Consider the following 22,419-nt stretch of genomic DNA (forward strand, 5'->3'; position numbering starts at 1 on the left):
AGCGGTTTGCTGATGGTGGCAGTGGGGTTATGGTATGGGCGGGCATAAGCTACAGATAACGAACACAATTCCATTTTATTGAAGGCAATTTGAATGCACAAAAGATACCGTGGCAAGATCCTGAGGCCCATTGTTGTGCAATTCATCTCCCGCCATCACCTCATGTTTCGGCATGATAATGTACGACCCCATGTCGCAAGGCACACAATTGTTGGCAGTACACAATTCCTGGAAGCTGAAAACATTAGTTTTTCCATGGCCTGCATACTCACCAGACATGTCAGCCATTGAGCATGTTTGGGATGCTCTGGATCGACATGTGAGACAGCGTGTTCCAGTTCCTGCCAATAATCAGCAACTTTGCACAGCCATTGAAGAGGAGTGGGACAACTATTTGTGAAGGAGATGTGTCGTGTTACATGAGGCAAATGGTCACACCAGACAATGACTGGTTTTCTTATCCACGCCCCTACCTTTTTTTTCAAGGTACTGTATCTGTGAGCAACAGATGCATATCTGTATTCTCAGTCATGTGAAATCCATAGATTAGGGCCTAATGAAAGTATTTCAATTGACTGATTTCCTTATATTTTCTGTGAGTAAAATCTGACATTGTTGCATGTTGCATTTATATTTTTGCTCAGTGTACCACTGGGGTAAGGTGTTTAAGGTCAAACATTATGTATTTTTTTGGTGCAAAGTATTTCAAAATAATGTATGCTTTGCTTTGTTTAATTGGATGCAAACATCTTGAAGCTACAGCATGCATGTTCAATCTTTCCTATTGTTTGCAGTGCTTTGTCTTAAGAAAGGTCTTGTAGTCGACAATAAATTCTCCATTCTATCCCGTTGTCTTCATCTTTCTAATCCGGTGACCAGGCTCCCAGTCTTCAAGATTAATAAAAACCCCTGCTTCACTGGACATAATAATAGGGAACATCCTGCTCCCCCCCACCCCAGGTAGTTGGTCTTCAGGCTCAGGGGGAGTGTCCCTGTCTCTCTTCCCCAGCAGGAGGCGGCATGCTGGGCCATGACCTACCCGGATGACGGCTCCCTGGACCTGAAGAATCCACGCTTCTGGAGCATCTGTCTCAGAACAACCCCACACCACAGAAAGTATGCGCTCGCGTACTCCCTTCACCATGGTGATGGTCTGATCTGGCCACAATCTAGGGAGAGAATGTTTCCAAATGGAAAAGAGAAATTGAAAAGCATTTCCATTTGACAAATTCTATTGGTTAAAAAGAAAAAAAGATCCCTTTTCCTTCTTTAATGCCCACTGAACACAACCTCTTACAATGTAATGTCCTTGGTGATTTGACCCTTGTGGGAAAGAATGTATTTTAAGTCTCTGTTCATGAATTGTGGTCTACAAGGCGCTAGCATGGCAGCAAATACCAGACTAATCTTTCAATCACAAACCCATTTATTTGCAAAACAAACAAAAACAAAAACTAACAAGATAAAATCAAAACAAAATGAGGGTTGCAAACCTCTGAACAAAACCCCTTTTGATACAAAACGGAGTCACAGTCCAGGTCTGCAGTGTTGTACAATGATGTTTAAAGTCTTTACAAAAAAGGTTCTGTATGAGTATAAACATTATGTACATCTTGTAGGTGGGATCTCAACACAGCATGAGGAAACAGTTCGCCAGATATCAGATTGAGAAAATGTAATTTCCAATACAACTAAAAGATAAACTCGAAAAAGGCAAAACGTTCCTGGCTGACAGTTCTTCCTATCAAATCCTCAGCTCTAGCTCCTTTTATGATTTTTTTGAACCCATCCATAAAGCATCCTTGGCACATTACTCTTCCCACATCAGAAACAAAGAATTGCTCCTCCAACTACCTCTACCACGCTCTCAATCCATTTCTCAACGTCAACAACCCACTTTTTTCATGAATATCCCCTGAATATTAATACATGTCATCAGGTTGACTCATTGATCCTGCTGGGTGAGACTCCACTGTGGCTTTGAGCAGGGGGTTAAGGGTCACTATGAGGGGGGGTAATCTCCGTGGATAGCCTTGTACTTGGTCATCTCCTCTGGAAACACCTTCCCCAGCTCAGAGATCAGCAGGCTCTTGAATTTCTGCAACCAAAGACAGAACAGAGGGGTCAGAGGTTGAAGCTGTAGATTATTTACTGTTATTTAGTCTGGATCTTTATGGTTCTGATGGTAATAAGACAGTATAATGGGGTTATACTGTACATGTATAGGACACATCTTAGAATGCATTATTTCAATGTTTTATTTAACTAGACAAGCTAGTTAAGAAGATTGTTATTTTCAATGACGGCCAACCGGGGAACAGTGGATTAACTGCCTTGCTCAGGGGCAGAACGACAGATTTTTACCTTGTCAGTGATTCACTCCAGCAACCTTTTGGTTACTGGCCCAACACTAACCACTAGGCTACCTTATAATCACACCCTAATGCATTGTACCAGAAGGCTTTGACTAAAGTGTAACCAAGACTACTTGTCATCAAGTAATTTACTCAATGTACTGAGCTTCTATTTCTAGGCCGTTATTAGGCTTGAATCTACTGCCACTTACCGTCATGGTGTCAATCTTTCCTTTGACCTGCTCGTTCTTGGCCAGGGCCCTTTCCAGACACTCCTTAGTGTACAGCTGGGGGTTACGCCCCTGGTCTATGTATCTGACAACACAAGACAAAACATTACATCAGTTGAGTTAGGCTGAGGGTCTGTGGCTAAGTGGAGATCTGAGGGAGAGAAAGCGCTGATACATGGGTGACTGTCCTTCCATTATGCTCACCATAGTCTAGCGGGGCATCCTCCAAAAACTAATCTTGTTGACTTGACTATTAGAAGTCTGGAGAACTTAACTATTGGATTTTGCATTTGAATGAGAGCTAGGGACGGGCATTTGAAATGGACTTCACTATTCAAATAATATATTTTTGGGGCTATCCGGATAGTCAAAATCCATGCCTTGCCCTAATGTCAATTTGCCTTGTCTATTGCTGTTTTGGTTAGTAATTTTTGTCTTATTTCACTGTAGCGCCTCCAGCCCTGCTCAATATGCCTTAGCTAGCCCTTATGTTCCACCCCCTACACTAGAGGTTGACCGATTAATCGGCAAGGCCGATTAATTGGGGCCGATTTCAAGTTTTCATCGTCTGTATTTTTTGATGCCGATTATGGCCGATTATATTGCAATCCACGAGGAGACTGTGTGGCAGGCTGACCACCTGTTACGCGAGTGTAGCAAGGAGCCATGGTAAGTTGCTAGCAAACAAACTTATCTTATTAAAAAAAACTATCAATCTTAACAATCACTAGTTAACGACACATGGTTGATGATATTACTAGTTTAACTAGCTTGTCCTGCGTTGCATATAATCAATGTGGTGCCTGTTAATTTATCATCGAATCACAGAATACTTAGCCAAACGGGTGATGATTTAACAAAAGCGCATTTGCGGAAATAAAGCAATCGTAGCATCAATGTCACAAGTTATAACCATAAACATCAATGCCTTTCTTAAAATCAATACACAAGTATATTTTTTTAAACCTGCATATTTAGTTAAAAGGTATTAATGTTAGCAGGCAATATTATCTAGGGAAATTGTGTCACTTCTCTTGCGTTCAGTGTAAGCAGAGTCAGGGTATATGCAGCAGTTTGGGCAGACTGGCTCAATGCGAACTGTGTGAACCATTTCTTCCTAACAAAGACCGTAATTAATTTGCCAGAATTTTACATAATTATGACATAACATTGAAGGTTGTGCAATGTAAGAGCAATAATTAGACCTAGGGTTGCAACCCGTTCGATAAAATACGGAACGGTTCCGTATTTCACTGAAAGAATAAACGTTTTGTTTTTCAAAATGATAGTTCTTTAATATGGTCAAATCCAGACACTAAGGCTCATATTTCTGTGGGTTTATTATATTATAATTAAGTCTATGATTTGATATAGCAGTCTGACTGAGCGGTGGTAGGCAGCAGCATGCTCGTAAGCATTCATTCAAACAGCACTTTCCTGTGTTTAGCAGCAGCTCTTAGCAATGCTTGAAGCACAGCTCTGTTTATGACTTCAAGCCTATCAACTACCGTGATTAGGCTGGCAATACTATAGTGCCTATAAGAACATCCAATAGTCAAAGGTATATTAAATACAAATGGTATAGTGAGAAATAGTCCTACAAATTCCTATAATAACTACAACCTAAAACTTCTTAACTGGGAATATTGAAGACTCATGCTAAAGGAACCCCCAACTTCCATATGTTCTCATGTTCTGAGCAAGGAATTTAAACGTTAGCTTTTTTACATGGCACATATTGCACTTTTACTTTCACCAAATTGAACATGGTTCATTATTTACTTGAGACTAAATAGATTTTATTTATGTATTGTATTAAGTTAAAATAAGTGTTCATTCAGCATTGTTGTAATTGTCATTATTACAAATATATATAAAAATCGTCCGATTAAATCGGTATCGGCTATTTTTGGTCCTCCAGTAATAGGTATCGGTGTTAAAAAAATCATAATCGATCGACCTCTACCCCACACATGCGGTGACTGCACCTGGCTTAAAATGGTGCCTCTAGAGACAAAACCTCTCTCATCGTCACTCAATGCCTAGGATTACCTCCACTATGCTCACATCCTACCATACCCTTGTCTGTACATTATGCCTTGAATCTATTCTACCACGCCCAGAAAGCTGCTCCTTTTACTCTCTGTTCCGAACGCACTAGCCGACCAGTTCTTTTAGGCTTTAGCCGTACTCTTATCCTCTATGGGCTAGGTGGGACGCTTGCGTCCCACCTACGTAACAGCCACTTGCAGCCTGTGGCGCGATTTTCAAAACCTTAAAAATCCTATTACTTCAATTTCTCAAACATATGACTATTTTACAGCTATTTAAAGACAAGACTCTCGTTAATCTAACCACACTGTCCGATTTCAAAAAGGCTTTACAACGAAAGCAAAACATTAGATTATGTCAGCAGAGTACCAAGCCAGAAATAATCAGACACCCATTTTTCAAGCCAGCATATAATGTCACCAAAACCCAGAAGACAGCTAAATGCAGCACTCACCTTTGATGATCTTCATCAGATGACAACCCTAGGACATTATGTTATACAATACATGCATGTTTTGTTCAATCAAGTTCATATTTATATCAAAAACCAGCTTTTTACATTAGCATGTGACGTTCAGAACTAGCATACCCCCCGCAAACTTCCGGGGAATTCGCTAACATTTTACTAAATTACTCACGATAAACGTTCACAAAAAGCATAACAATTATTTTAAGAATTATAGATACAGACCTCCTCTATGCACTCGATATGTCCGATTTTAAAATAGATTTTTGGTGAAAGCACATTTTGCAATATTCTAAGTACATAGCCCAGGCATCACGGGCTCGCTATTTAGACACCCGGCAAGTTTAGCACTCACCATAATCATATTTACTATTACAAAAGTTTGATTACCTTTTGTTGTCTTCGTCAGAATGCACTCCCAGGTCTGCTACTTCAATAACAAATGTTGGTTTGGTCCAAAATAATCCATCGTTATATCCGAATAGCGGCGTTTTGTTCGTGCGTTCCAGACACTATCCGAAATGGTAAAGAAGTGTCGCGCGCATGGCGCAATTCGTGACAATAAAATTCTAAATATTCCATTACCGTACTTCGAAGCATGTCAACCGCTGTTTAAAATCAATTTTTACGCCATTTTTCTCGTAGAAAAGCGATAATATTCCAACAGGGAATCTCCTTTTCGGCAAACAGAGGAAAAAAAAATCACAAAGGCGGGGGCGGTCGGGTCACGCGCATAAGCCCAGAGTCCCTTGATCGGCCACTTGAGAAAGGCGATAATGTGTTTCAGCCTGGGGCTGGAATGACGACATTCTGTTTTTTCCCGGGCTCTGAGCGCCTATGGAAGACGTGGGAAGTGTCACGTTAGAGCAGAGATCCTTAGTAAAAGATAGAGATGGAAAAGAAGTTCAAGAAATGGTCAGACAGGCCACTTCCTGTAAAGGAATCTCTCAGGTTTTGACCTGCCATTTGAGTTCTGTTATACTCACAGACACCATTCAAACAGTTTTAGAAACTTTAGGGTGTTTTCTATCCATATGTAATAAGTATATGCATATTCTAGTTACTGGGTAGGAGTGGTAACCAGATTAAATCGGGTATGTTTTTTATCCAGCCGTGTCAATACTGCCCCCTAGCCCTATTTATCCTACTCCTCCTCTGTCCCTCTGGTGATGTAGAGGTTAACCCAGGCCCTGCAAGCTTCAGCATCACTCCCATTCCCCAGGCGCTCTCCTTTGTTGACTTCTGTAACCGTAAAAGCATTGGTTTCATGCATGTTAACATTAGAAGCCTCCTCCCTAAGTTTGTTTTATTCACTGCTTTAGCACACTCTGCCGCACATGGATGTCCTAGCCATGTCTGAATCCTGCATTAGGAAGGCCAACAAAAATCCTGAAATTTTCATCCCTAATGATAACATTTTCCGATAAGATAGAACTGCCAAAGGGGACGGAGTTGCAATCTACTGCAGAGATAGTCTGCTGAGTTCTGTCATATTATCCAGGTCTGTGCACAAACAAATCGAGCGTCTACTTTTAAAAATCCACCTTTCTGGAAACAAGTCTCTCACCGATTCCGCTTGTTATAGACCCCCTTCAGCCCCCAGCTGTGCCCTGGACACCATATGTGAATTGATCGCCCCCCATCTATCTTCAGAGTTCATACTGTTAGGTGACCTAAACTGGGACAAGCTTACCACCCCGGCCGTACTACAATCTAAGCTAGATGCCCTCAATCTCACAAAGTATCAAGGAACCTACCAGGTACAACCCTAAATCCGTAACCATGGGCACACTCTTAGATATCATCCTGACCAACTTGCCCTCTAAATACACCTCTGCTGTCTTCAACCAGGATCTCAGCGATCACTGTCTCATTGCCTGCGTGCATAATTGGTCCGGGGTCAAACAACCACCCCTCATCACTGTCAAACTCTCCAGCGAGCAGGCCTTTCTAATTGACCTGGCCTGGGTATCCTGGAAGGATATTGACCTCATCCCGTCAGTAGAGGATGCCTGGTTGCTCTTCAAAAGTGCTTTCCTCTCCACCTTAAATAAGCATGCCCCATTCAAAAAATGTAGAACGAAGAACAGATATAGCCCTTGGTTCACCCCAGACTTGACTGCCCTCGACCAGCACAAAAACATCCTGTGGCATACTGCATTAGCATCAAATATATATATATAATATATATATCAATATTTTCAAAATCAGCTATGAAAACCAGGCCTGGTGTCCCCGATATTCCATAGTATTCTATTGTTTCCAGTATTTGTCTTATATTATCTCCAATGTATCGTCCATGTAAAAAACCTGTCTGATTAGGATGAATAATATCTGACAATACTTTTTTAATTCTATGAGCCAAGCATTTTGCTAGGATTTTTGCATCACAACACTGAAGTTTAAGAGGTCTCCAATTTTTTTAACGGACTGGATCTTTACATATAAAGCTTGGTTCCTGTTTCAGTAATAATGATATCAGACCTTCTTGTTGCATGTCTGATAATCTACCATTTATACAGGAGTGGTTAAAGCATGCTAATAATGGTACTCTGTGTATATAAAAAAAAGTTTTGTATACTTCCACTGGTATGCCATCCAGCCCTGGAGTTTTCCCAGCCTTAAAGGCTTTAATTGCATCAAGAAGTTCCTCCTCTGTAATTTGGATTTCACATGAGTCTTTCTGTACAGATGTTAATTTTACATTATTATTAGGAAAATAATCCATACAATTAGTTTCAGTTAGTCAAGATGGAGGAGACTGAAATGAAAACATATTGTTAAAGTACTTTACTTCCTCTTTCAAAATATAATTCGGTGAATCATGCGTGACTCCATCATTTGTAAAAAAATGTTGGTAGCATTTCTATATTGAAGATCGAAAAAGAATTTGGTGCATTTTTCCCCATATTCCATCCAGTTCGCTTTATTTTTATAATATATTACACTGGATCTGTCTTGAATAAGTTCCTCCATTTCTTTTTCCTCTAGCTTATTCTGTGCCTCTATGTTACAGTTTCTATTGCTATCTAACTGTACTAACTGTTGGCCAGAGTGGTCCAGGAGGTGAGCCCTCATGTGATCATGACTCCTACAACTCATCCAGAACGCCGCAGCCCGTCTGGTGTTCAACCTTCCCAAGTTCTCTCACGTCACCCCGCTCCTCCGCACACTCCACTGGCTTCCAGTTGAAGCTTGCATCTGCTACAAGACCATGGTGCTTGCCTACAGAGCTGTGAGGGGAACGGCACCTCCATACCTTCAGGCTCTGATCAGTCCCTACACCCAAAGAAGGGCACTGCGTTCATCCACCTCTGGCCTGCTCGCTTCCCTACCTCTGCGGAAGCACAGTTCCCGCTCAGCCCAGTCAAAACTGTTCGCTGCTCTGGCACCCCAATGGCGGAACAAGCTCCCTCACGACGCCAGGACAGCGGAGTCAATCACCACCTTCCGGAGACACCTGAAACCCCACCTCTTTAAGGAATACCTGGGATAGGATTAAGTAATCCTTCCATCCCCTCCCCCCAAAAAAGATATAGATGCACTATTGTAAAGTGGTTGTTCCACTGGATATCATAAGGTGAATGCACCAATTTGTAAGTCGCTCTGGATAAGAGCGTCTGCTAAATGACGTTAATGTAATGTAAATAGCCACTGCGATACGCAACTTTTCAGGGGAAGTCAGGAACCAATATACTCAGTCAGTTAGGAAAGCTAAGGCTAGCTTTTTCAAACAGAAATTTGCTTCCTGTAGCACTAATTCCAAAAGGTTTTGGGACACTAAAGTCCATGGAGAATAAGAGCACCTCCTCCCAGCTGCCCACTGCACTGAGGATAGGAAACATTGTCACCACTGATAAATCTACGATAATTTCAATAAGCATTTTACCACTGCTGGCCATGCTTTCCACCTGGCAAACCCTACTCCGGCCAACATCTCAGCACCCCCTGCAGCATAATTCCATTTTGCATTGACTAGAAATCTCCCAATTCACTTGCTACACATGGAGCATCTGTAGCACCGGCTTAATTGACCGACAATAACAAGCTACACGTGTGAAGGCTACCAGTGTATATCATTTTTATTTTGGGGAGCGCTCATAACTTTTATAAAATGTTTGAATATAATGGTCTATCCTTGTAGGCAATGTCACATTTTATTACATTTTAAACCAAGCCTTTTCATTGTTAAAATAGGCCTATAGTTTTTTCTCACAAATATTTATAACAAGTAATCATATACAAACGTACATTCGATATTCAAATAACCGTGCCCATCCCTAATGGAAGCGCTGGAATTCAAGCTCACACTGATTGACTCCGAGAAGAAATGACTACTCAGTTTCCCCTCAAGAGAGGCATTCCTTGCTTTTCATCTTCCCTTGTTTTGTCCCCGTCTTTTCTCCTACCGAGTCGGACAAAGTGCATACTATCTTCTTGCAATTCACGAATGAGCACCTCTTTTTGAACTGGTATTTTGGTAAATGCGGTGAACCGAATCGCATCTGTGAGTGGCGTTCATATGCCTCCCTTATTATTAAAAAAAAAGAAAAGCTATCTGAATATGTTCAATCCTCACTGCAGGAACAAAATGTAGTGTGGAGTGAACCTCTTTCTGGTCCATGCTCATTTTAGAAGTGTGTAAAAAATAATTGCAAGCGATTTAATTTCATCAGGTAAAAAATGCAATTGAACTCACATTTCACCTGACACTAAAGTTGCTGTTTTTCATGGTTTTTCATCTATTTCTATGCACTACCGAACAAAGAACCCTTTGGAAGCCAAATTAGCATCTCTTTTAGGTGAACAGAGCCAAAAGATCCTGCTCATCGAAAAGACAAGGAATGATGCCCATCACTAGTTTAGCAACACAATCTCTATTTGGCTCTCCACCGATGCAAACTGTGATTGGTTTGATAAGTGGCAACTAAGGTTGGGCGATGTCTGGTATGACACATCGTCCCATTGCGCACAGAGGGGTCAATTGGTGGGAAGAACGGAATATAAAAAGGACACATTGCTAGGCCTGAACAGTGCTTATCTAGTTTAGACTGCAGAATGTTTTACAAAAATTGGTAGGGCCGTTTCTCGTGTCCATAAAAACTCAGATGTCAGTTATATTAGCGTAACTTTTAAAAACAAATATTATACAGTGCCTTCGGAAAGTATTCAGACCCCTCTTCCCACATTGTTACTTTATAGCCTTGTTCCAAAATTTATTTAAATGTAAAAAAATAAAATATCTACCATACTCATTAAATAGCACCCACAAAACACCAGTCTCAATGTCAACAGTGAAGAGGTGACTCCGGGATGCTGGTCTTCTAGGCAGAGTTGCAAAGAAAGCCATATCTCAGACTGGCCAATAAAAAGAAGACGGGCAATAGAACACAGACACTGGACAGGGGAACTCTGCCTAGAAGGCCAGCATCCCGGAGTCGCCTCTTCACTGTTGACGTTGAGACTGGTGATTTGCGGGTACTATTTAATGAAGCTGCCAGTTGAGGACTTGAGGCATCTGACTCTCAAACTAGACAGTCTAATATACTTGTCTTCTTGCTCAGTTGTGCACCAGGGCCTCCCACTCCTCTTTCTATTCTGGTTAGAGACAGTTTGTACTGTCCTGTGAAGGGATAAGTACACAGCATTGCCAAGAAACTGAAGATCTCGTTCAATTTCTCACATGGAATAGCCTTCATTTCTCCGAACAAGAATAGACTGACGAGTTTCAGAAGAAAGTTCTTAGTTTCTGGCCATTTTGAGGCTGTAATCAAACCCACAAATGCTGATGCTCCAGATACTCAACTAGTCTAAAGAAGGCCAGTTTTATTGCTTCTTTAAATCAGCACAACAGTTTTTAGCTGTGCTAACATAATTGCAAAAGGGTTTTCTAATGATAAATTAGTCTTTTAAAATGATAAACTTAGATTAGCTAACAACAATGGACCTCCTTACAACTATGTAGATAAGCCACAAGTTCAGCCGTTCCCAGCTACAATAGTCATTTACAACATTAACAATGTCTACATTGTATTTCTGATCAATTTGATGTTACTGTAATGGACAAAAATGTGTTTTCTTTCATAAACAAGGACATTTCTCAGTGACCCCAAGCTTTTGAATGGTAGTGTATGTAAATAAGGTATCCATTTACGTTTTTATAAATTAGAAAACATTTATAAAAACCTGTTTTCGCTTTGTCATTGTGGGGAATTGTGTGTAGATTGATGAGGTGAAAAAAATACTTTTATCCATTTTAGAATAAGGCTGTAACGTAACAAAATGTGGAAAAAGTCAAGGGGTCTGAATACTTTCCGAATGCACTGTAGCCATATAAAGTGTAGGCTATTGTTATTTAATCTTAAATCATCTGGGTAAGCGCATTTGCTTAGTAAGGGTTAAATAAAATAAAACTAAGTGACATACTTTCTCCAATTAGGCTACTGTCAAACAGTTTCAGACTGAAAAAAAATAAGGAAGTGACGGGATTTCACTATAGCATAGCCTGCAATACACTTAATCAGAAAAAACTATGGCTGACATGGTGTGAAAGAAAAGCACATCGTCGCCTGTTTGGCAGTTCTTCAGATTTAGGTTGAATGAATATGGTAAGCCAGCACACCTGACCCAAGTCACTTGCAGAATAGCCAACAGATCATCAGGGTAAAGAGTACATTCCCTAGGTGGCAAAGGTCCGGATGGATATTGTCATTTATTGGCGTAGTAACAAACCCATGCCTCCCAACCCATGTGAATCCAAACACCGCTCTTGTTGGCAGAGAGAAAATGTTACAGTTTTAAAGCTAATTTCCAGCAATTATACACATTTTGCATGGGGTAGAGTATTTGTTTGCCGTTTTAAAGCGAATTTCCTGCAATTCTACACATTTTATAATGTCTCTAAACAGGATCAAATAAAATAACAAAAAATCCTCAGCAATCTACACACAATAGCCCATAATGACAAAGCGAAAACAGTTTTAGAATATTTTGTAGATTTAAAAAAAAAATTCAAAAAAATAAAACCCAGAAATACCTAATTTACTTAAGTATTCAGCCCCTTTGCTATGAGACTTGAAATTAAGCTCAGGTTCATCCTGTTTCAATTGAAAATCCTTGAGATGTTTCTACAACTGGATTGGAGTCTACCTGTGGAAAATTAAATTGATCGGACATGATTTGGAAAAGCCCACAACTGTCTACACTACCGGTCAAAAGTTTAAGAACACCTACTCATTTAAGTTTATTTTCCTTTTTACTATTTTCTACATTGTAGAATAATAGTGAAGACATCAAAACTATGAAATAACACATATGGAATCATGTAGTAACCAAAAAAGTGTTAAACAAATCAACCAGCTTCACCTGGAATGCTTTTCCAACAGTCTTGAAGGAGTTCCCAGATATGCTGAGCACTTGTTGGCTGCTTTTCCTTCACTCTGCAGTCTGACTCATCCCAAAACATCTCAATTTGGTTGAGGTCGGGGGGGATTGTGGAGGCCAGGCCATCTGATGCAGCACTCCATCACTCTCCTTCTTTGTCAAATAGCCCTTACACAGCCTGGAGGTGTGTTGGGTCATTGTCCTGTTGAAAAACAAATGATAGTCCCACTAAGCCCAAACCAGATGTGATGGCGTATCACTGCAGAATGCTGTGGTAGCCATGCTGGTTAAGTGTGCCTTGAATTCTAAATAATTCCCAGACAGTATCACCAGCAAAGCACCCCACACCATCACACCTCCTCCATGCTTCACGGTGGGAACTACACATGAGGAGATCATCCGTTCACCCACACCACATCTCACAAAGACACGGTGGTTGGAACCAAAAATCAAAAATTTCAACTCCTGACCAAAGGCTAAATTTCCACAGGTCTAATGTCCATTGCTTATGTTTATTTGCCAAAGCAAGTGTCTTCTTCTTATGGTGTCCTTTAGTAGTGGTTTCAATTGGATAATTGGACCATGAAGGCCTGATTTACGCAGTCTCTTCTGAACAGTTGATGTTGAGATGTGTCTGTTACTTGAACTCGGTGAATAATTTATTTGGGCTGAAATTTCTGAGGCTGGTAACTCTAATGAACTTATCCTCTGCAGCAGAGGTAACTCTGGGTCTTCCATTCCTGTGGCGGTCCTCACGACAGCCTGTTTCAACATAGTGCTTGATGGTTTTTGCAACTGCACTTGAAGAAACTTTCAAAGTTCTTGACATTTTCTGTATTGACATTTTCTGTATGTCTTAAAGTAATGAAAGACCGTTGTTTCTCTTTGCTTATTTGAGCTTTTCTTGCCATAATATGGACTTGGTCTTTTACAAAATAGGGCTATCTTCTGTATTCCCCCCATACCTTGTCACAACACAACTGATTGGCTCAAACACTATGCTCAACTCAGTGGCCTTGCCCATGTGAACAGACATTGGTTATAAACTATGAAACACGACCTTCTCTCCCATCGTGCGTGCGTGCGTGCGTGAGATATATACATATATATATATAAAGCCCTTGACGAAAATGTAACTTTCTGTTCTGAGGACGTTAGGGCAACAGTCCTACGTTAAAAGGGCTCAGATAATAAGCTGTTCCAAGGACGTGTGGACTTGAGGTCCCCGCGTTGAAAGGACAAAGACCACCTACAGAACTATGCCAACCTTAGAGAACCTAACAAAATTAGCATCGAATTTCAATGTGAAGGTGACGACCTACATGCCGGAAGGATGAATTTCGACTATACCAGCCAGAATATAGCATGAGCATATAGCATGGCAACTTGGCATGAACTTTGAACTCTTATTCATAATTAAACCAAATTTTGTATTGCTGATTCAACTTGTTAGCCAGGGTTTGTAAAGATAACCAAGAATTTACAACTTTCAGATGAGACGAAATAAGGTGAGGATTAAATATTGACTGCTACTGACGTAAAAGATTACTAGGTCTTTAAGAGTTTATTCGGAAGATAACAGCCCTATAAACATTATTTCGTGGTGCCCCGACTTTCTAGTTAATTATCTACCTGATTAGCTTAATCAGGTAATATTCATTATAGAGAAATGATTTTATAGAATAGCATGTCATATCACTTAATCCGGCATAGCCAAAGACACGACAGTTGCCAGAGAGGAAGGAAACCTCAACGATTTCAACATGAGGCCAATGGTGACTTTAAAACAGTTAAAGTATTATGGGTGTGATAGGAGAAAACTGAGGAAACTGTAGTTACTTCACAATCCTAAGAATGACAAGGAAGCCTGTACACAATACAATTATTCAAAACATGCATCCCGTTCGCAATTGGGCACTAAAGTAAAACTGCAAAAAATGTGGCAAAGAAATTAACTTTATGTCCTGAATACAAAGCGTTATGTTTGGGGGCAAATCCAACTCATCACTGAGTACCACACGTCATATTTTCAAGCATGATCGTTGGCTGCCTCGTTATGGATATGCTTGTCATCGGCAAGAACTAGGGAGTTGAAGATAAAAAGAAACTGAATAGAGCTAAGCAAAGGCAAAAAACCCTAGAGGAAAACCTGGTTCAGTCCATTTTCCAACACATTGTGATAAATTCACCTTTCAGCAGGACAACAACCTAAAACACAAGGCCAAATCTACACTGGAGTTGCTTACCAAGACGACATTGAATGTTCCCGAGTGGCCTAGTTACAGTTTTGACTTAACCTCTTACATCTAGATGTTCCGCTAGCGGAACACCTGCTCCAATATCCAATGATGGGCGTGGCGCGAAATACAAATTCCTCTAAAATCCGAAAACTTCCATTTTTCAAACATATGACTATTTTACAGCATTTTAAAGACAAGACTCTCGTTAATCTAACCACACTGTCCGATTTCAAAAAGGCTTTACAGCGAAAGCAAAACATTAGATTATGTCAGGAGAGTACCCAGCCAGAAATAATCAGACTACCCATTTTTCAAGCTAGCATATAATGTCACAAAAAACAAAACCACAGCTAAATGCAGCACTAACCTTTGATGATCTTCATCAGATGACAACCCTAGGACATTATGTTATACAATGAATGCATGTTTTGTTCAATAAAAGTTCATATTTATATCAAAAACCAGATTTTTTATATTAGCATGTGACGTTCAGAACTAGCATACCCCCCGCAAACCTCCGGTGAATTTATTAAATTACTCACGATAAACGTTCACAAAAAAACATAATAATTATTTTAAGAATTATAGATACAGAACTCCTCTATGCACTCGCTATGTCCGATTTTAAAATAGCTTTTCGGTGAAAGCACATTTTACAATATTCTCAGTAGATAGCCCGGCATCACAGGGCTAGCTATTTAGACACCCACCAAGTTTAGCACTCATCAAAATCAGATTTACTATTAGAAAAGTTTGATTACCTTTGATGTTCTTCGTCAAAATGCACTCCCAGGACTTCTACTTCAATAACAAATGTTGGTTTGGTCCAAAATAATCCATAGTTATGTCCAACAGCGGCGTTTTGTTCGTGCGTTCTCGACACTATCCGAATGGTAAATAAGGGTCGCGCGCATGGCGCATTTTGTGACAAAAGATTTCTAAATATTTCATTACCGTACTTCGAAGCATGTCAACCGCTGTTTAAAATCAATTTTTATGCCATTTTTCTCGTAAAAAAGCGATAATATTCCAACCGGGAATCTGCAATTAGGTAAACAGACGAAAGAAAATAAATCACTGGGTCGACTCGGGCACGCGCCTAAGCCCTTTGTCCTCTGATAGACCACTTAGCAAAATCGCTCGTGTGTTTCAGCCAGGGCTTTGAATTACGTCATTCAGCTTTCTCCCGGGCTCTGAGAGCCCATTGGAGCCGTAGGAAGTGTCACGTAACAGCAGAGATCCTTTGTAATGGATAGAGATGACAAAGAAGGCCAAGAAATGGTCACACAGGGTACTTCCTGTACAGAATCTTCTCAGGTTTTGGCCTGCCAAATGAGTTCTGTTATACTCACAGACACCATTCAAACAGTTTTAGAAACTTTGGAGTGTTTTCTATCCAAAGCTAATAATTATATGCATATTCTAGTTTCTGGGCAGGAGTAATAATCAGATTAAATCGGGTACGTTTTTTATCCAGCCGTGAAAATACTGCCCCCTATCCATAACAGGTTAAAATTGGCTTGAAACTATAAAGGCAAGACGTGAAAATGGCTGTCTAACAACGATCAACTTGAAAGAGCTTAAAACATTTATTAATGAATAATGTGCAAATATCGCACAATGCAGGTGTGCAAAGCTCTTAGAGACTTACCCAGAAAAACTCAACTGTAATCGCTGCCAAAGCTGATTGTAACATGTATTGACACAGGGGTGTGAATACTTATTTCATTTTCAATACATTTTTTAATTTTTATCTAAAAACATGTTTTCACTGTCATTATGGGGTATTGTGTGTAGATGGCGGAGAAAAAAGGTGGATATTTAGGATTTTTACAGTTCGATAGGGAAAAAGGGATAGCCTAAAGATAATAGGCTTATTCATTTTTAGCCTAAGCCAATGTTCATTCAAGTGCTAGAAAGAATGTTACAGGCAAAACGTCAGTATAGGGACAAAGTGGAGTCACAATTCAACAGCTCAAACACGAGACTTATGTGGCAGGGTCTACAGACAATCACGGACTACAAAAACAAAACCAGCCATGTTGTGGACACTGTTTAGCTTCCGGAGAAGCTAAACACCTTTTTCGCCCGCTTTGAGGATAGCACAGTGCCACCGTTGCGGCCTGCTTCCAAGGCCTGTGGGCTCTCCTTCTCCGTGACCGACATGAGTAAGACATTTAACACGATGCAATCGCCATCGCACTGCACACTGCCCTATCCCATCTGGACAAGAGGAATACCAATGTAAGAATGCTGCTCATTGACTACAGCTCAGCATTCAACACCATAGTACCCTCCAAGCTCATCATTAAACACGAGGCCCTGGATCTGAACCCGCCCTGTGCAACTGGGTCCTGGACCTGACAAGCCACCCCCAGGTGGTGAGGGTAGGAAACAATACCTCCACTTCGCTGATCCTCAACACTGGGGCCCCACAAGGGTGCGTGCTCAGCCCCCTCCTGTATTCCCTGTTCACCCATGACTGTGTGGCCAGGCACGCCTCCAACTCGATCATCAAGTTTGCAGATTACACAACAGTAGTAGGTTTGATTACCAACAATGACAAAACAGCCTACAGGGAAGAGGTGAGGGCTCTGAGTGTGGTGCCAGGGAAATAACCTCTCACTCAACAAAACAAAGGAGATGATCGTAGATTTCAGGAAACAGCTGAGGGAGCATCCCCCTAATCCACATCGACGGGACCGCAGTGGAGAAAGTGGAAAGCTTCAAGTTCCTCGGCGTACACATCACTGACAAACTGAAATGGTCCACCCACACAGACAGTGTGATGAGAAGGTGCAACAGCGCCTCTTCAACCTCAGGAGGCTGAAGAAATGTGTCTTGGCACCTAAAACCCCTTACAAACTTTTACAGATGCATAATTGAGAGCATCCTGTCGTGCTGTATCACCGCCTGGTACAGCAACTGCACCGCTCGCAACCGCAGGGCTCTCTCCAGAGGGTGGTGAGGTCTGCCCAACGCATCCCTGGAGGCAAACTACCCGCCCTCCAGGACATCTACAGCACCCAATGTCACAGGAAGGCAAAAGAAAATCAGCAAGGGCATTAACCACCCGAGTCACTGCCCGTTCACCCCACTATCATCCAGAAGGCGGGGGTCAGTACAGGTGCATCAAAACTGGGACCGGAAGACTGAAAAACTGCTTCTATCTCAAGGCCATCAGAAGCACATTAGAGGCTGCTGCCTATATACATAGACTTGAAATCACTGGCCACTTTAATAAATGGAACACTAGTCACTAATAATGTTTACATATTTTGCATTACTCATCTCATACTGTATCTTCGTCTATGCCGCTCTGAGATTGCTCGTCCACATATTTATATATTCTTAATTACATACCTTTACTTAGATGTGTGTATTGTTGTGAAATTGTTAGATATTACTGCACTGTTGGAGCTAGAGACACAAGCACTTCGCTACACCCACAACAACATCTGCTAAACACGTGTGTGACCAATACAATTAGATTTTGAGCTAAATAATCCTTTGTTTATCTTTTATATGAATGCACAATTCATGTTATTGAAAATAATGTTTGAGACAACTCAGACACCGACTCATCATTAATTTATTTTTTGTTGGCAGTTTTTGAAAGTGCTGCTGCCGGAGCTTATGACCGATTGCCCGTTGCGCAATTCAAGGACATTAATAAACACTGACAATATTACTATAATAAACAGTGACAATATTACAAATATTAGTTTATCATTTTAACTTGTCAAAGTAACATTTCCTGCAACTTATTGACAGTAGCCTGTGTGTTGGCATATATTATTGGCTGTTTGGTTTGCAAGGAGGGATTTTCTGACGGCACAATTTACTTTGGCAACACTTTGGTCTAGTAACGCAGATACGTACCATGTGTGTTTATACTTCCAATTCGATTAGTCTATCTTGCAATTGTTTGTTCTCTCTCTCATAACTATACTATGTTTTTATTTAGGCTATTTTCAAACAACTGTCTGAATTGGAACTCTGTTAATTCAATGGTTGATCATGAAAGAGTAGGTTATGCCTAGGCCAACAAGTCATATTCAAATCGAATAAGGATTGGGGAGAAAAAGGGAAATTACGATTTTAAAACAATAAGCCAGACAACGGAGCGTCCGCTGTAAAAGGCCCATGATCATCAGACATTGGAGAGGGGAAAAACCACAGTAGGCCCCGTCTGACATTTTGGCTGCTTTGGTGCTCTCCTCTCTTTGTACAATCTACATTGTCCTTTTGCATTACGCTAATATTCTAACTACCTCATATGTATTGAACATTTAGGCTATGGGAAAAAGGGAATAGGCCAATTGGCATGTCGCCCTGCTGTGTGCTCGGTGGTAAAATCATCCAACCCTAGTGGCAATGCGTCACTAGTTTCCATCATCTTCCTGAGAACTTCCCCAGGCTTTCAAAAGTAAACTAGAGATCTAGACAAGGAAAGTGTATGTTTAAGTTGGAACATCTACTCACTCAAAAGCCTCGAGAGGAACGTTAATCTCATGTAGCTGCTGGCGACATTTCTCAATGTCCTGCAGTCCCGTGATCATGTAGTTTCTGAAATGCACAGGAGTAGAGACGTTTCAACAACTAGCAGGCAAAATCATCAACCACAACTACCATACAACTAACTTCCTACCTCGACATGACTGTCAGCATTTAACCTGGTCTGTAAACTGGTCATCTCTGTATACCCGTCGCAAGACACACTGGTGGATGCTTATTTATAAAACCCTCTTAAGACCTCACACCCCCCTATCTGAGATACCTACTGCAGCCCTCATCCTCCACCTGTTCTGACAGCCACATTCTGTTAAAGGTCCTCAAAGCACACACATCCCTTGGGTTGCTCCTCTTTTCAGTTGACTGCAGCTAGCGACTAGAACTAGCTGCAAACAAAACTCAAACTGGACAGTTTTCTCTCTTCATTCAAAGACTCAATCATGGACACCCTTACTGACATTTGTGGCTGCTTTGCGTTATGTATTGTTGTCTCTACCTTCTTGTCCTTTGTGCTGTTGTCTGTGCCCAAAAATGTTTGTACCATGTTTTCTGCTGCTGCCATGTTGTGTTGCTGCTACCATGTTGTTGTGTGTTGCTACCACGCTATGTTGTCTTAGGTCTCTCTTTATGTAGTGTTGTGGTGTCTCTTGTCGTGATGCGTTTTTTAATCCCAGTCCCTGTCCCCGCAGGAGACCTTTTGCCTTTTGGTAGGCAGTCATTGTAAATAATACATTTGTTCTTAACTGACTTGCCTAGTTAAATAAAGGTAAAAGAAAAAATGTATGTGCAGTCTTTTATAACCTTTTGTGTGTCTATGACAGCGATGTGCAACTTTAGTCCTCGGGGGCCTGGTGTCACTTTTTCCCTAGTCCCAACTAACACGGCTGACTCCATTTAAATCAACTAATTATGATCTTCCGTTTTTTTTAAATAAAAGTGTGACACCACTCCGGCCCTCGAGGACTGGAGTTTCCCATACCTGGTCTATGACATTGATAGCTAGTTAGTACAGTCAAAGTAGCTAACTAGCTAGCTAACTTAACTATGTGGAGGCTAACTAGCATTGGCTAACCATAATTTTACTTTTGTAAACAACTCTACTGTATTGATAACTTGGGGAGTTAGTATTAACATATTTATGTGGCTAGCTATGATGGCTAGTAATACTAGAAACACCTAGCTAGCTAACTGGCATCACTTACAGTTTTTGGTTGAGTCCTGTTTGACTGCTAGGTTGAAAGTCGCTAACGATAATTCCCATCTGTCGAATATTTTCAACGAACTTCTCGAGATGCTCCTCGAGGTTATCAAATTTCTCAGCCATGTCTCCAACAAAACGTTATGTGTTCATTTCTCATAAAGATAAAATATTTGTGGAAATATAAAAACCCAGACAAAGTCTTTTGTCAATTCATCACAATGTTAATCACTTCCCAGACCCCCATGGGGTCGTCACTAGTTACCACAGCCACAAGGTGTTCATTAAGGCTAAACCCCGCCTATTTCTATAATGTATCTTCTTAAAATCTGATTTTAAAACGAACCTTAACCCCGACATTACCCACACTGATAACATCATGTCTAACCTTAAATTAATAGCAAAAAGCACATTTTGGTTTTCATACATTTTTACGATAACGCAAATTTTGACTTTGTGGCTGTGGTAACTAGGGAAAAATACTCCCATGGCATACTGCTTTCCGGAAGAGTGAGAACCAATCATTGGCGAATGTGTAGTTGCCGTAGCGACAGACTGCCGTCTGCAGCTCAAGATTACCGCAAAGCGTCGCGCTCTGAAATATCGATACATTGTTGCAACTAACATTGATTTTAAAACGTATCATCCTCACCACGCATGTGTAATGCCATTCGCAGAGTACGACCCTGCCTCACACAGGAAGCGGCGCAGGTCCTAATCCAGGCACTTGTCATCTCCCGTCTGGATTACTGCAACTCGCTGTTGGCTGGGCTCCCTGCCTGTGCCATTAAACCCCTACAACTCATCCAGAACGCCGCAGCCCGTCTGGTGTTCAACCTTCCCAAGTTCTCTCACGTCACCCCGCTCCTCCGCTCTCTCCACTGGCTTCCTGTTGAAGCTCGCATCCGCTACAAGACCATGGTGCTTGCCTACGGAGCTGTGAGGGGAACGGCACCTCCGTACCTTCAGGCTCTGATCAGGCCCTACACCCAAACAAGGGCACTGCGTTCATCCACCTCTGGCCTGCTCGCCTCCCTACCTCTGAGGAAGCACAGTTCCCGCTCAGCCCAGTCAAAACTGTTCGCTGCTCTGGCACCCCAATGGTGGAACAAGCTCCCTCACGACAGCAGAGTCAATCACCACCTTCCGGAGACACCTGAAACCCCACCTCTTTAAGGAATACCTAGGATAGGATAAAGTAATCCTTCTAACCCCCCCCCATCCCCCCCCTTAAAAGATTTAGATGCACTATTGTAAAGTGGTTGTTCCACTGGATATCATAAGGTGAATCCACCAATTTGTAAGTCGCTCTGGATAAGAGCGTCTGCTAAATGACTTAAATGTAAATGTAATGCAGTGAATTTTCCTGCATTTATTTATAGTTTGGTGGACAATGTTATGTAAACGTTTAGAATTAATAAAAGCAGTGCAGTGAAACATTAAAATATACAAAATATAAAATAGAGTAAAATACTTTGTAGGCTACTTAAGACAGCCTGTTTGAAGCCACTTTGTAATATAATAGCCTGAACATTAGGCTATAGGCTACACTAAATATATCCCCAAGTCTCTTGTCCTGTTAGGATAGAACATAGACATGAATAAGCTACAAAATAATTTAAAGTATGGCTTTCAGTGTTAGTGGGACACTTTAGTAAATGAACTGGGACACTATTTTTCTCATTGGAAATACATTAGTGTTCCACTTGACCTCACACTTGTCATGAACTCATCAATAAGACTTTGTAGAAGCTTGTAGATAACACACTCTGCTTTTACAATTTTGTGACAATAACCGTTTAAAACAAACCTCTCCATGCCATTAGAAAATGTATTTGGAGACGTTCCAAGCTCTTGGTGAAAATCTAACTAAAGGAGTCTGTACAGCTTTTACTTGATCCTGAAACACCTCTACAATCCCCCAAATTCTGTCCCCGTTCATAAATGTAGACTATTTTCTATCCTCCATTTCTTACATGTC

At 41.0% G+C, this 22,419-nt stretch overlaps 1 protein-coding gene across 1 annotated transcript; it reads right to left on the reverse strand.

The window, feature by feature from the left end:
- Positions 1-1,408: 1,408 nt before the first annotated feature.
- LOC106570338 (mediator of RNA polymerase II transcription subunit 10) lies at positions 1,409-20,720 on the reverse strand. The gene is made up of 4 exons (XM_045694816.1): positions 20,443-20,720; positions 19,211-19,294; positions 2,567-2,669; positions 1,409-2,098 (listed from the first exon to the last, which is right to left on the reverse strand). Exons 1-4 carry the CDS (start codon positions 20,562-20,564, stop codon positions 2,003-2,005), a joined length of 405 nt encoding a protein of 134 aa, XP_045550772.1. The 5' UTR covers positions 20,565-20,720; the 3' UTR covers positions 1,409-2,002.
- Between the last annotated feature and the right edge of the window lie 1,699 nt (positions 20,721-22,419).

Source organism: Salmo salar, chromosome ssa14 (assembly GCF_905237065.1).
Source record: "Salmo salar chromosome ssa14, Ssal_v3.1, whole genome shotgun sequence".
In the NCBI taxonomy this organism is placed as follows: Eukaryota; Metazoa; Chordata; class Actinopteri; order Salmoniformes; family Salmonidae; genus Salmo; species Salmo salar.

Excerpts from the sequence above, each read along its gene's own strand:
- LOC106570338 (XM_045694816.1), bottom strand. The coding sequence starts at position 20,564 with ATGGCTGAGAAATTTGATAACCTCGAGGAGCATCTCGAGAAGTTCGTT. Across the intron at positions 19,295-20,442 it reads ACAGGACTCAACCAAAAACT|AAACTACATGATCACGGGAC; the intron begins GTAAGTGATGCC and ends TGTGCATTTCAG. Across the intron at positions 2,099-2,566 it reads GAAAGATTGACACCATGACG|AAATTCAAGAGCCTGCTGAT; the intron begins GTAAGTGGCAGT and ends CTTTGGTTGCAG.